The 16,146-nt window shown below is 37.9% G+C and overlaps 2 protein-coding genes across 2 annotated transcripts; both read right to left on the reverse strand.

Moving 5' to 3' along the window:
- Window positions 1–3,483: 3,483 nt before the first annotated feature.
- Window positions 3,484–7,472, reverse strand: LOC126587948 (E3 ubiquitin-protein ligase WAV3-like). Its single transcript, XM_050253058.1, has 2 exons — window positions 7,016–7,472; window positions 3,484–5,591 (listed from the first exon to the last, which is right to left on the reverse strand). The coding sequence occupies exons 1-2, from the start codon at window positions 7,247–7,249 to the stop codon at window positions 3,771–3,773; spliced, it is 2,055 nt and encodes a 684-aa protein (XP_050109015.1). The 5' UTR covers window positions 7,250–7,472; the 3' UTR covers window positions 3,484–3,770.
- Window positions 7,473–10,748: 3,276 nt separating this feature from the next.
- On the reverse strand, window positions 10,749–11,976 carry LOC126587972 (pathogenesis-related protein PR-1-like). Its single transcript, XM_050253090.1, has one exon. The coding sequence runs from the start codon at window positions 11,467–11,469 to the stop codon at window positions 10,951–10,953; it is 519 nt and encodes a 172-aa protein (XP_050109047.1). The 5' UTR covers window positions 11,470–11,976; the 3' UTR covers window positions 10,749–10,950.
- Window positions 11,977–16,146: the final 4,170 nt, after the last annotated feature.

The following is a 16,146-nucleotide window of genomic DNA, read 5'->3' on the forward strand; positions in this document are numbered from 1 at the left end:
TCCGGTTTAGTTTCGTCATCTGATTGGAACACGTCAACTTTGTTGTTGATACATTTGCGAAGCTAAGGGGTGTATTCAATTGAGAATTTAAAATTTTTTAATGGATTTATAAATCTGTGGATTTTATGAAGTTTAATTGATTTGTAGATATTCCATATAAAATTTTGATTCAATTCCCTCGAAATCTTACGGGAAGAGATGAGATTTGTGGATGTTTAAAATACACTACGAAATCTCTCAATTCCCTCTAATTCCTCAACTTTCTCAAATTCTTTAAAATCAATTTCTAATTGAATACACCTGAAATGTTATAAACTTCTTTAAAATCTTAATTAAATACACCCGGATTTCTAAGGATTTTAATATACTATCTTAAAATTCTAATTGAATACACCTAAATCACTTAAAATCATGATTGAATACCCTAGGGGGGCGTTTGTTTGGCCTCACTAAGTGGGACTGGACTAGACTGGATTAAGTATTTAGTGAGTCCCATGTTTGGTAGGTAGAGAGACTGAGTTTAATAGGATAAACCCGGACTCGCTCAAACAAAGTCCTTCGCTAAGCGTTCTTAGCGAGGACCCCCAATTTTCACGGTACTACTAAGCCCAGCGAGAGGGAAATCCGTCGCTCGTCTGCGAGAGAAGACATCATACTCCTTCACCCTCGTCCTCCTCGCCCTCCTCTACGTCCTGCTTGCCGTCCTCTGCTCCTCGTCAGGTAAATTTCGAATCTGACGATTTTCTTCTTCGATTTTCTTTTGCTGATCGTGAACAAAACGACTTCGATTTTGTCTGGTAAATTATTACTGGGTTATGAACGACTTCGTTGTTTTGGTTTGAAAACTTTTCAATAACTGATCTGGGCAGTTGAAAATAAATTAGGGTTTTCATTTTTAGGTTCAACTTGATATTAAAATTTGGGCTTTTACTGGAGTGGATTTGATATATATATGAATTTCATCATAATTTGTTCTGCCATCGTTGAATTTCATCTAATAATTGATATGTGTATATAGTCTATGATTGTATGTGTCTGTATGTATGTATGTACTGTGTGTGTGTGGGTGTGTCCTTCCATATGGGTATGCTGATTTTGGGTCTGTGTGTGTGTCCTGGAATATTCAGCATATTCAAATCCTTGCAATTGGACCGGAGTTCATTGTTCTGATTTCAAGGTGACTTCTATAATAAATCTCAATGGACTTAATTTGTCTGGCACTTTGTCTCCAAGCATTTGTAATCTTCCCTACTTAACTGAATTCAATGTGTCCAAGAACTTCTTCTCTGGTCCTTTCCATAGTGAGCGAAGAAGGTGGGTTTAACTAAAACGAATCATGCTCTGAAAAATATCTTGTTTATGTACTGTAAGTTGGAACTAATGGTCTTGCTTCAATTTCCTGCATCTAATGGCTCATGTTCATGGGTTGTTTGTCTTCTTGATTGATAAATCATATTGCAATATATGTGTGAAGCCCATGAATAATGGGGCTTAATTGCAGGAAATAATCTTACAGTTGCATCGTGATCCTGTTTTGATCTGGGTTCAGATTTTCGTTTGGGAGATGCATCCTTATCTTTCTTTGTTTGAGTATTCGTCTACTGTGATCATTGGAGTTTGTATGTATAAATGAAGGAGCTCCATGGCAAAAATGAATAGAAATAGAGCAACCTCAAAAGCTGTAAATTGATTGCTCAAAGGCTAATTTTTTTGTTAATTAGTTAGATATCCAGTACAAACAGAAAATAGAATGAGCGACTTGTTTCTTTTTCGACTTGTGATAGCTACATATTCGAATGCCTTTATCGTTTGATTATGATTAAAATATCTTTGTTCAACCCCTACTTCTTGATTCAACAGATTAAAAAGACCAAATAAAAAAAAAACTATAATCCTTAATTCAAACTAAGCATACGAGTATTCTTGTTTGATCTCTAATCCTTGTTTCCATTTGTTTTTACTTGATTTTTTGTACTTCTATTTATTAAGTACGATTGGTGGTTGTGATCTTTTAGGCATGGAATTAATACACAGAAGGCAAGTCCATTGAAATGCTCGAGACATCAGTAGGAGACTCCAGTAATCCACATGAAGTTTTGCGGTCAATCCATGTGGGTCTTTTATGCGTGTGTGTGCAGCGAAATCCGGCAGATAGGCCAAGCATGCCAGCTGCAGTTCTGATGTTGAGTGGTGAAAGTGGATTGCTTGAACCTGAAAAACCTGGTTTTTACAGTGAAAGGGATCTAGATGACAACAAAGTCGATCCCTGTGTAAACAAGGTTACAGCTTTTTCAGCTAATGAAAACACTTTTACCCTACTCGAGACTCGATAGTTGATATTTCATGTTGCTGTTTATTTCATCATAACTTAATCTGATGTCTACTGAAGTGAGTCAAGTCAATCAAATATTTCTTGAGTAACCTGCTTATACATTTTCTTGCTTTACATATACTTTGATATCAGCGGTGACTCGATTGAAGAGGAATTCAATTTGATTAGATGATACATTTGAATTTCTGTGATTTGGATTCAACAGATTGTTCACTGTATTTTCTAATATTTGCTGCAGTATGGGATGTACTAATGGCTTTTTTCTTTTCGGTACAACTTAATTAAACACGGTTCAAAAAAACACCAACATGAAAGGTAATAAGGCAAACAACAAAGCAAACAAAGTTGCAAAACACAACCAAAAAAAGCAAACAAAGCTTTAACTTTAATCTACAACTTTAAACGAAAGGTGAATAATTAAGAAAAGCATTCTGAACCCTATCAATTGTTGAGAGAATACTTTTTTAAATTGATGTTTGGAACAATGCTACTCTTGAATCATGTATATTTCTTTCGTTGGCAAAAAAATTTGGTTTTTGTATTTTTATTGAATCTCACTCTCATCCAATATTATTAATTTAAATAATATCTTTAATAAAAAAAAGCAATTAAAATAGAACAATAATGTAGTTGTAGTCTGAGCAAACACCAAACTAGTGAACATTACTGTTTTCTTTATCTTGCTTCTTAGTCCGACACTGCACCAAACGCTTCACTAAACTAGTCCAGCTTAGTCTAGTCTAAGCCAGTCCAGCTTAGTCCCTGCAGCTAGTCCAGTCCGAGACAGTCCGGTGCAACAAACGCACATTCATTAAAAAAAATTAAAATCCCTCAAAATCCCCATTGAATACACCCCTAAGCCATTTTCAGTTTTGCGAGAAAGTTAGGATTCATTCTTTTGCCTAGTAGGGTTCACATCCCTCGCGCGTAAGATTTGAAAGATCTAAGCCTTCCTTTAGAAGAGGGTACGGACATGGCCAAATCATGTAAGGATCGCCCTAGCCCCTCACAGGGACATATCTATCCGGATAAAGGACAGTCTGTATAGAATTTCAGTTCCGGCTTTAAACTCCGATCGCGTAGTACAAACACAACCACCAGACCAGAAGATAACAGATATGAACATAATCCTTAGTCCTTTCCACAAGAGATGAAACAAATTATCGAATATTAACTTCCCGTAAGAATCTCGAATACTCGAATATCCATCAAATTCTGAAGGAAAATCATGTGTAAACCATCAAAACAAGCAGCAGGATTATGTATGAAGACGACTACTACTACTACTACTGCTGTCAGAATTTATAAAAGGTTCCCTTTGAAAGTACCAGTTACTAATACTATCAGCCTAGTATGAACCAATCCGAGGATGAATGTTCCGTATTCACACCTTACCGAAAAATGAAGTCAGGCTTTGAGGCTCGATTACTTGTTGAAGCTAAACCGTGTGATTAACCCCAAGATTCTGCGACATCCTTACCATGTTAACCATAGTAGGTGTTTCATAGCCAACGGCGCTGCTGCGTGAGTTTCCACCTTCATTCATGGTCATAATCTGGGTTGTCATGTCACCCCTAGTTGTGGCTCTCTGCCATGAATGTGAGCTCAACCCTGAAAGAACATAAGCACGCCCGGTCTGTGTGTATGATTCCATACTAGCCATTCTATCCCTGATTTCTCGAAGCTCAGCTTCCAGCCAATTACAGAGACCATCCCCAGCTTGTGCTGCCGGTGATGTTAAGATGGTTGCTATTCGTTGTGCCAAAATAGCCTGTGCACCTTCTAGATTTCCCATTTCAGCCATTGCTTGTGCCTCTGCAATACCTTCAGCCACCAGAATTCTATTCCTCTGACGGTCGACCTCCAAACACACTGCCTCATCTGCAGGGGACCAAACCTTGGGTCTTAATATCTCTACTCTCTCACCTTGCACATGGGTTGACTCATTTGAGCCTAGATCCTTGTACACGCATGACACATCCAACAGTGATGTCTTCCTTATGCCTTCCCTGTTTCCAGTTGCTGATGATGTTGGAACTAAAAGGTACACCAGAAACTGTTTCTCCTCTTCTGCATACATATTTCCAACATCAACAGCACCTTGTTGACACTCGTCAGAAATCTCACTCACATGTCTCCCTGATGGTATTGATACAATCTGCACCCCGTGCGATGCTGACCTAACTGTGAGTCGAAGTTCCTGAGCCACAACACTGAGAAGACCACCAATGCACATAGCAAAGGCATCTTGTATCATAGCAACTGACTCAATGAAGGAAAAGGTGCCACTGGATGAATCAGATATAGCATGCATAGTAGTGGCATCATGGTCAGTGCCAAACCCAAATGTGTGGATGGGAACATTGCTACAATGTACCGAAGCTGGCAATCGGTTCAAGAACTCAGAGACCCGGTTTGGACTTGAAGTATTCTGTGAGTCATAGATGCAATTGTCCCTTCCATCAGATAAGAGGATGATGCTAGAAACTGGATTCCTTGCCCGGCGTTCTTCAAGGACCTGAACTCCTTTCTTGAGTCCTCCAACAATGTCGGTTCCACCATGTGCTCTAAGAGACTCGACTGCTAGAAAGGCGCTTTCACGACCATCAACAGTCATTCTTCGGAGAGGGAAGACCCTTTTAGCAGTATTTGAGAATGAAACTATGGCAAGCCGGTCATAAGGCCCCAAGTTTTGTATGACAAATCTGACAGCGCGCTTGAGAAGGGCAATTTTTGTGCCAAACATGCTGCCACTTACATCCAGAACTGTTACAAGGTCAATGGGGGTACGACCATGGCTGTTTGCACCTCCTTGAAGGGGTGGTGCTCGAACGCTGACAAGAACAGGAAATGTTGGGCGAGATTCTGCAACAGGGATAGCAGAGTACTCTGTATAAGTCCTGATTGTAACATTTTGGGGGCCAGAGAATCGACTAGGTGAGGTGGACGGGAGAGGCTCATCATCTGAGAAGCTAAGTGGCTCGGGATGGACCTGGGGCAGCAATGGGAGGTGAGACTGGTAACGATGGTTAAAACCGTTATGGATGTGACCCAAGTGGTTTTGTTGAGTATCTGCAACGTTGGTGGGAGCTTGGAAAGGCACATCATTCCACTTGGAACGGCAGATGGGGCAGCAAATATTTCCATGTTTGACATTGTTGGCAATGCAAAGGAAGTGGAAAGAGTGGGAGCACTCAGCAGTGAAGATGGCTTGGCCTTGCCCTGCTCTCAGGTTACTCAGGCAAATGGCGCAATTTTTCTGTGCACGAAAGAATTTAAACAACTGTCAGTCACGAGATTAGCATACCAATACATTTACCTTTCAACAATTGTCTAAAAAGTAATACAAACAGAGAAGGCTGCGATCAACCAAATTGAACGAACGGAATTTTCGCCACATACATAGCCTGTCATAGTGTTACAATGTTAAGCACTGAAAGCTATTGCAAAAGCAAATTCGGTGCTAACTCAAGCAAGCCGCACAACTCGAGTCATTCAAGACCAAGAGTCACAATAAACACAGTACAAACAAATCTTCGCAACTATACGAATTCGGAAACTAGAATTTCATAACCAAAATTCTTGTAAAATTATCCACAAAATGAGATATGCTGTCATCTCTTTGACTACCGAAAGATGATATGACATAATAATTGCTAGGGCGTGCAAGATAAAGCTTTGACTTTCGGCTTTCTTGACCTCAAAGTCATTGACTTTTAACAAGAAAGTCATTGAAGATTTCCACCAAGATCCTTCAAAACTATGTTGGGAACTATTAGGGAAACTTAAAATGTGTGAAACATGTAAAAAATAAGATTTCATCTTTGTCAAAAAATACGGCCAAACTAAAAACTAGTTAGCTCAAAATAACAATTCACATTCTACTTTTATTTATGAGAAACACTAAGGGGACTCTCACAAAAGGATTATTCATGAACTTTCTGCCGCCTCACAGTTAAACGGGACTTCTCGCCACAACATTTTGAAAGTCATCTTAGCATTTCTTTTTATTTACTAGATTAGTCAAAATAAAATAAATTAATACAAACCAAAACAAAACTGTCAGTTTCTGTAAATTTATGGGCAGCTGAATTAAATAAATACATATTTAATTAATTGAAAACCACCGGATAGAGACTTAATGAGCAACGTTTAACATACACACCAAAACAGAGAAACGTAATTTTCTAATTACTCCAAAAAATTAAACAGAAAGAAACGTGATCAAGTGCCTAACTCTAAATCCCCAAACTGCCACCGAAGAAACCGACAAAGCAAAAACCCACCGCCCGTAAAAAAAAAAAACAAAAGCAGTAGGGGCATATTGGTCAATTGGCGAACCAACTTAATTAGTCAGAAAACGATGGCCGGTTTGTTTGGGAAAAATAACAGCTGGCATCCTGCTCCGAGTTTTCGCGGCAAATTAACACTCAACTCAGTCGGTCCGTCGCCGGAAAGCTCGCGGTCAAAATCTTGCCGGCGACAAAACAACCGAGACACGAGATATTAACAGACGACTGAGATCCCGAGCAGATTTTCTCGGGAACCAAACAGGGCGCAGAGTGGCGCCTTGGGGATAATTAACTAACTAATTAATTAAATAATTACATCGGAAAATTAAATCGATAAGAAAATTGAATTGAAGGAATTGATAGCGTGTAAATGAGAGTAGTAATTACTGACCTTGGAGATGCGAGAGCTGAAGCTGCGGGAGAGCTTGGAGGAGATGGAGGAGGAGGAGGAGGAGGTGCGAGACGACGGAGAGGGGCGGACGGTGGCGGAGGAGGTTAAGGCGAGAGGAGGAGGACGACGCGGCCTAGACGCCGGCGCCGACGAGGTGGACGACGAATCGGAGGAGTGGAATGAGAGCTTGTGCATCAGCGACTTCTTCAGCTTCCGCCACGTAGCAGCGGCCATTGTTGTAGTTAATGAGAGGAATCTTCACCGAGAGAGAGAGAGAGAGAGAGAGAGAGAGAGAAAAACGAAGCGAAACAGAAAAGCTGAGGGTGAGTTATGGCATGGTGGGTGGTGGAAGGGGTGGGTGTGTACTGATCGTATTTTATATGAGGAGAGAGAAAGGTGTGTACTTTGTAGAGAGAGAGAGAGAGAGAGAAAGAGAGAGAGGGGGAGTGGGTCAAAGGAAATCAAGCGACGAATTAGCAAAAATGGGAAAGATTTGATTTTTTGGTTTTTGGGCGGAGCAATGGGCACGTATTACCTCAATTGGTGTTTTTTAGGCTTATTGTATTGCAACCTAACTGAAGTATTGATTCAAAGGAAATCAGGAGAAAATTAATTATGCTTAAGGTATTGATTCTTGCTGTTTCTTTTCAATTTTTTACAGAATCTTTATGAAATCAAAAGCGTTCAATGTGCGTTCCTCTCAAAATCCAACTGAAGTTCCAAATTTTTCTCGGAGTAAAAAACTTGGGCATATAAATCTTTTTTACTGTAAAAGTTTGGTTGAAGTTTATTCGTATTTTCAATATCTTCACAAGCTTACTTTTCTTAAATTTGGAGGGTGCAAGAGTTTCAAGTATCTTCCGAAAATGATAGGCAATATTGAATTCTTAAGTTTACATGGCAGTGGTATAAAGGAGTTGCCTCCATCAGTTTTGTAACACTCCGCCCCCGAATTATTTATTTTCGGAAATAATTCCGTTGATCGGCCTAATTTTAAATTGTGGTTAATTTATTACCATTAATCACATTTCTTTACTTCAATAATTCATTTTCTTACAAAACTATCCATATTTTTAAATATCAAAACATACAATTACATTACCAATTTAATTCACTAACATTAATCACTATTCTTTATATAAATTCCTTCATTCCACATATGATTCATAACCATTATTCTCTTATCAACATACAATTACATTTTCCATGAATTTTCATTTTCTAATTTTTGGGGTGGAATTGATAGAGGGATCGATTGGCCTCGAGGTAAGGATCATTTTGACACCAACCTCACCGTCCATGGTGGCCGGAGTTGGGAGATAGAACCGGGTTGGGTCACAGTTCATCGAGGGGGATCTGTTCCCTTTCCTTTTCTTTCTCTTTTTCCCCTCCTTTCTCATTGCCCCTCTCTTTTCATCCTTTCCCTCCTTTCTCTCATTCCTTCTCCCCTTCTCATCACAACCATCCCTTCTTTTCTTCCCTAAATCTTAGCCACATACGGGGCTTTCCCCATATTTGGCTCAAAGAAATCTGGAGCCTTCTCAAAAATAAATTGACCATTTTGTCCTCGACTTTAAATGTTAATAACATCTTCGTTATAACTCCGTTTCACGAACGGTTTGCGCCTATACGTTCGTGAGACCGAGCTCTATTCAAGAATATAAATTGTGACTTCGAAAGGTCTACGAATTTTAAACAATTAATTCTCAAACTTCAAACTTCATAACCAGTTTAATTTAAAACTAAACTCAAATGAATTAATATAATTCTCTAAAAATAACATAAAATCTCAATAATACAAACCCTCAAATTTTAATAATTTATGGAAACAAAACTTTAAAAGTTCTCGATTAAATTCTTCATAACCATAAATCGATTTATTTTCGATTTTTCCCACATATTCATAATTATGAATATATAATTCATATATTTAAATTTTCAGGGTATTACAAGTTTGGTCTCACCAAAAAATTTCTTCTTTGGATATTGGAGACTGCAAAGACCTTAAGAAACTTCCAAACAACAGTTGTAAGTTGAAGGTCTCCGGGTTATTTTAGTCTAGATTACTGCTCATCTCTTGACGAGTTTTCTGAGCTTTCCATGAATATAAGTGTATTAGAATTGACTTGGACATCAATAGAAGTATTGCCCATATCATCAATGGAGCGTCTCATTAGTCTCATTGCAATTAAACTGAATGATTGCAAAAGAATCAATACTGTGATATCACTGCCAATATTTTGGCGATTGAAATCACTAAAACAATGAAAATATGAAACCTTACCTCATGTAAAGTTTTCGAAATGTTGATTTCATGTTTATAATGATCTCTTAACAATAAATTATGAGACAGAAACGAATGAATGTAAGCAGAAGATGAAAACAGAAATGTGAAATTCATTATCATTTTTTGTCCAAAAGTTTTTTTGTTTTTTGTTTTTTGATTTTTTTTGCTCAAAAAAAATCTTAAAAAATTAGGTTTTGGTTTTTTTTTTTCTCAAGAATAACTAAAAATTCAAAAGGGAAATTGCGAAAGGGCACTTGTTATGTATGAAAAAAGAAGAGGACTTGCTAAATTAGAGAAAAAGATAAAAGAGTTGATGAGTTGTCAATTTAGGGGGGTGTATTCAATTGGAAATTTGAGAGATTTTAATGGATTTTTATAGAGTTTAATTGATTTGTAGAGATTATATGTGAAAATGCGCTGATTTTAGAGAATGAAAAATGGACAGTTCTCAACTATAGTATACGCATATGTTATAATCAGTTTAAGAAATTTTCTTTGTATTTACGCTTTTTTAAGCGCAAACACTAAGTAAGCAAATTATTTTTGTTTTTTTTTTATCAATTCTAATCTTCACCCTTCGCCAACGAGAGAAAGGAACAATGATAGAAGTATTATTAATCATAGACATATACACGACTTTTGCTGAACCAGAGAGTTATGTTATGTTCTTAATTGGTTTTAAATTAATTAACCGTATACATGATCACGTCCCGGTCAAAAATTTGAGTCCTATAGACTAAACAATCCTAGCTGGATTATCAAGCTGATGTGGCAAAAGGGTCAGACATAAGGCATGCATATGACAAAGCCCAATATATATTGTGTTTATACAAAAAAAATTTCAATGTGATCGGCATATAAGGTGATATACCACGTGTTATTATACAAATGGTGAGATATATGTATTAAAAAGTTAATAACTTAAAAAATAAAATTTCTCACCACTTACATAAAAACACGTGATGTACCATCCGTGTTTCCGTTACAATGAAAAAATTCTCTATAGAAGGAAGATGAACGGATGACCCACGTTAGTATTTGGAATTCCTGTTGCAGGAGGCTTTCTTTTCTTTATTATCGACCTATGCATGTAGTTTTAAAGCGTTTTGGGTTTTTTACCTATATGCATTTCCTTTTGTTCTGCCAACTTGCTGTGTAGAGAACTTTGTAGCCCTCTATATAAATGGTTTTTCTGCCACCATTTTTGACACACCAGAAGAAAGCAAAAGCTACAATACTATCCCTTCTTTTTACACTATTTCACCGACATATATACCAGTATAAGAAATCAAAAGAGAAATACATCACTCTCGTTTCAAAGTGTCGTGCTGCTAGGCGAAGCGGCGGACTGCCGTACCCTAGATGGCGAGAGTTCAGTAACGGAAAGCATCACTAGCTTGTGCTCTAACTCGCGTACCATGGGACACATAGAAACCCGTGTTTCAATTTCTAGGAAAGTTTCTCTCTCATTTATTTATTCATAACATTGAGTACTATTTTACATTTTCTAATCGAGTTTATAGTACATTAAAATCTTAACGTCACAAACATCTAAAAGAACATCCCGAAGAAAATCTTGTGGTACTATATAATACATCATATTATGTATTGGGAAGCTCATTAATCTTAATTATCGTATACTCATTAGTCAATATGGTTTTTGGCCTATAAAGTTACCCGGGGGGTCATAGACACAAACCATGAATGTATCTCCACCCCTACATGTAACTTTGGAGCAACCAATCTTCAAGCTCCGCCTCCAAACCATCTGAGTATAATGCCAGCAATCTTTGTTCTGAGCACAGGAATTCGTCCTATAATTATAGTAACTTCTCTCTTGCGCCCATGCTGCAACTGCGTCACCCGGCTTCCAATCTCGACCGCTGCCCCAGAAGAGGTTCTCGCCAAATTTGCTGTCCGAATGAATCAAGGAGCAGTCTTCTTGCCTCTGGTGCGCCCACCACGAAGCGTATTTCTCCAGTTTTCGGCTCCATTTGAGAGGGCGGAGACCGAGCCTTGATCTCTGAGTGTTGTGAGGGATCAAAAATTGTTGAACGGTGTTGTAGGGAGTGGAGGACTGTAGTTCATGAGGCTTGGAAAGAGATGGCCAAAACAGTGTGGAAATGAGGAGGTACGTTCCTAACAGACCACCTGAAAATAATTTCATTTTTCTATGAGAGAGAGAGAGAGAGAGTGTGTGTGTGTTTTGGGTGCTTATGTAGATCAAGACATGAGCATCTCCAAAGGAGGTAGGGTTATATATAGATGGTTTTTTTATTGCTATTTATTTCAGATAATAATTGTCAAAAATCTAAGCAAAAACAACAAATTCATAGAAAGTATACATGTTATCTTTCATGTCGCATTTGCTTCGAACTACAGAAGTTTAAATTTGACAAATTTTACTCAACTTATATGTTACACGTAAAATACGAATGAAATGTTAATATTATAATTAACCTCATATCATGTCAAGGCTCAAGATACTAGAAAATAATTTGTTGGCCAGACGTTAAGATTACTATTAATACATTAATTATTATTAATCTTGGTGTTAGATTTTTGTTTTGTTATTTGGTATTTTGATTGAGAAGGAATCGTTTCACATGTTCTTGTGGTTTTTCCCTCTCATGGTGATGAGTTGGAGGAATCACTCCATGTGCTTATACTAACACATGCATCAAAGAATTGTGAAGGATGAAAAACGGAAATTCTGAGTGCTAATTCTATTTTATATTAGTATGGGTCCAATGGGATTTATTTTTGTACATATTTTAATTACAATATGCATAGCAATTAGCAACTAATCATGCATTCCTCAACCGATAATATTTATTTTAAACGACTTGCACGGGGCATCTCTGTCTTTTCACACAATTGTATTAAACCTTTGACTTTATTTGACCAGCACATGCGTTCATGTGGGAAAATTTTTAGTTGTGACGGGAACACGAATGGTACACCACGTGTTTTTATGTAAGTGATGAAAAATTTTAATTTTTAAGCTATTAACCTTTTAACACATATATCCAACCATTTACATAGAGACACGTGGTATACCGCCTTGTGTGACGGTCACACTGAAAAATCTCTCGTTCATGTGGGGCAGAGAGAGGCACACCCTCATTAGCACATTAGTCAATCACTGATGACATGGCTCTTGCATGCTGCCAGAGATATTTTTCAATGTGCATAGAATATTAAGTGGTACATCATATTATTATATGAATGATGAGATATTCGTGTTAAAAAATTAAAAACATAAAAAAATAAACTTATCTCACTTATATAATCATACTTGATGCACTACTAGTATTTTGAGTATAATGAAAATTTTCTTTATGAAGTTGGGTGGTGGAGTGAGCCCCACGACTGCTACGTAGGTGTAAACCTAAAGTGATAAAATGAAAATATGATATTGTAATGAAATTATATAGTATTGTTTGACAGTGCAATTTGTTAAAAATAAAGTATGAGATTGCAATTGAATTAAAAGAGATAAAATGTAATTTATCTTTTTTTATTTCATGACAAATTACGTGGGCTAACATAATCTTTCAATGGCTCCTTATTTTACGAGGAAAACTAATGAAAATACATTGAAAACTTTGAGTTTTGATGATAAGAATAAAATAAAGGATAAAATGAATAGTACTGTAATTGACTTTTTAGTGTAAAAATGTAGTTTTTCGTTAAAATAAACAGTAGTTTTTCGTTAAAGTTGCTATTTTCTGCCCTGCGGGGTCGCACACCTCGCACAGCCCATGGGCCAGCCCTGTATCAGCCGCCGGCGTCTAGCGCAGAGCAAGCCGTGACGGTTTTCCGTGGCTTCTCCGACTACGTGGGCAAGTCCTTCTTGGACAATTACGGGGAAATCGGTCCACAACAGATCATGGAACCAGCCATCTCTGACAAAAAATTATCAAACTCTGGCCGTAATTATCTATTTAATCATACATTTTTGAGTCATGGTGTTAATTACTTTGGTTTCTGAATAAGTTGATTAGATTTTGGAACATCCAGATTCCGAACAATTGTACTTATAATTTTCCTTGTGGACTGATTTTTCTGTTGTGCTTCTAGTATTATATATCAATTTTCATTTTTTCTTCAACTTTTCGATTCAATCTTGCTAATAGTTGTTTTTTTTTTCCGAAGAAGAACTAATCTGGCTCTAGCGACTCTAGAGGTCATCTAAAAGAGTTTGAACTAAATAAAGAGAAGGCTCCACAAACTCTTGAAAATCCATCTCGCTATTCAATCCTGCTAATAAATTCATCATACAGTATGCTTAGTAAAATTCAAGTTTACAACAAATAATGTATTTTCCACCATTCAGTAAAATTCAAGCTTACAACAAATATACACGGCTCAGAATTCTCACCAAAATAAATATGAAATAATAAAAGCAACAAAGTACAGACTATTTGTTGAGTTTAAACATTGGCAGAGTTGTCATGCTTGAAAGGATGTGGTGGAGGAGAGGAAGGGAGAGAGTTGGTAGCTCCTGGCGGAGGAGCAGGCATCCCGTAAACCTGAGCCGTGGCGATCGCGTCCTTTCGCCCTCTCGCTCTCCCGAAGAAGTAGCACCCGAAACCCAGCAGTATGGTGAACAAAATAAAAGGCAGAGAGATCACCACCACCATGCCCATGTCTCCCTTTCTTGTTCTAGTTGCTGCTGCTTCTTTCACTTCTCCAAAGCTTTCCTCCTTCGTTTGAGTTCTGAATTCTGATGGGACTGAGAGGGAGTATATATAATTAGTAGTTTGTGGAGTGAAGTATGATGATCTGGAGGTTTCTGATTCTGTCCAGAAGAGCAACGTAAGTGACAGGAATTAAAAATGTGGGACTGGAAAACGGTAGGGTTGTAACGTTCGAATTTCTAACGGTCACTTTTTTTGGGGACAATAGAAACGAATAGAACGCGGGGCCTGAATTTGGAGAGATTTTTTAGTGTGATCGAAACACGGGATTGTACACTATATGTCATTATATAAGTTGTGGGATATATGTGTTAAAAAGTTAATATCTTAATTACTAAAAAATTTCGCCACTTATATAAAAATACGTAATATACCACTTGTCTTCGCATCACAATAAAAATTTTCACCTCAATTTATTGCCTCAAGTGATCTGGCGGGGTTCAACTACCAATATGCTTCCAAAAGATGAAGAAAAAAAAGGAGCATTATCGTTGGTGGACGCTTATTATACACCTACTTGTTTATTATGTGTCTCATCTCCTAATCACACTTAACTTCTTTATTGAATAAATTTTCAACATTTGAGAAAGTTGTGTTGGTTACTTCGATGTGTTTTAGGTTTGATGTAAAAATTGGGAAGAAAGTTTGTATGATGTATAATCAACATGGATAAAATTACCACTTAGTATTACGGTTTATTGGTATTCCTCTTTACTTGTAAGTGAGATGTCTTAGGCCACGTTATTGCTAGCTCATTGTGAGGTTAAATTCACTCCCTCCCCCTTAGTAGAGATTATTCTTATGTGTGTTGGAGAGAGAGAGTAAAAGAGACGAGCGGCTGCCAGAGCGAGGTGACACGCCAGTGGAGCGGGATGGCTTGTTATCGGGTGTAACATCCCACATTGTCTAGAGGAGTGGATCATGTAAGCCTTATATGTATATTCCATCTCAACCTAGCACGAGATCTTTTGGGAGCTCACTGACTTCGGGTTCCATCAAAACTCCAAAGTTATGCGAGTTCGCGCGAGAGCAATCCCATGATGGGTGACCCACTGGGAAGTTCTTGTGTGAGTTCCCAGAAACAAAACTACGGTGGAGTCGAGCCCGAGATGTGGTGAGGGCTCGGGCCGAGATGTGACAATTTGGTATTAGAGTCAATCCCTGGGCGGAAGTGTGCCGACTAAGATGGGTGAATTGTAACATCACACATCGCATAAAGGAGTGGATCCTGTAAGCCTTATATGTATATTCCCACCTCCATTTAGCACGATGCTTTTTGGGAGCTCACTGGCTTCGGGTTCCATCGGAACTCCAAAGTTAAGTGAGTTCGCGCGAGAGCAATCCCATAATGGGTGACCCACTGGGAAGTTCTAGTGTGAGTTCCCAAAAACAAAACTATGAGGGCGTGGTAGGGGTCCAAAGCGGACAATATCATGTTATGATAGAGTCGAGTCCGGTATGTGGTGGAGGCTCGGGCCGGGATGTGACAATTTGGTATCAGAGCCAATCCCTGGACGGAAGTGTGCCGACGAGGACGTCGAGCCTCGGATCGGCTTGTGACATCTGGTGTAGGTTGGGGCTACAGGTTTGTTGTCCCATTTTTTGTGTCTCCATTGTGTTACTCTGTTAATTTTTCGACACTTCTTAACTATGTACAATGAAATACGTTAGCGTAGTCTTAATCAGAGGCAATCTCCTTCTCGATTCTCATCTCTCAAACCCTATTCAAGTGAGGAAGACTATTATGACGAGGATAAAGAATTAGACTTCCTGAAATTCGTACCTCTTATAATTTTGATGAGCCAAAAACAGAGAAGGGAGTTGGAAAAAAAATCCATACAAAAATGTGAGATATCACAGAGCCATAAATTCTTCTGGAAACACCCCTCATTTGTTCTGTCCATACAAAAAGATTAAAAATTCTACAAATATTGTACTAAGCGTGTATTGATTTATTGAACATGTGATTTTGCCATTGTGATTTCAAAATTTATCTTGCATCAGTACCGGTCATGATTAGATATGTTTGCCTTTTTTTTTGTTTAGTCATGATCAGTTACTTTTTTTTTTTTTTTTTTTATCTTGCATCAAGTCATGATTAGATAAGTCTTTGACGAGTAACATAACATCCCATATATATT

Source organism: Malus sylvestris, chromosome 10, assembly GCF_916048215.2.
Source record: "Malus sylvestris chromosome 10, drMalSylv7.2, whole genome shotgun sequence".
Classification (NCBI taxonomy): domain Eukaryota; kingdom Viridiplantae; phylum Streptophyta; class Magnoliopsida; order Rosales; family Rosaceae; genus Malus; species Malus sylvestris.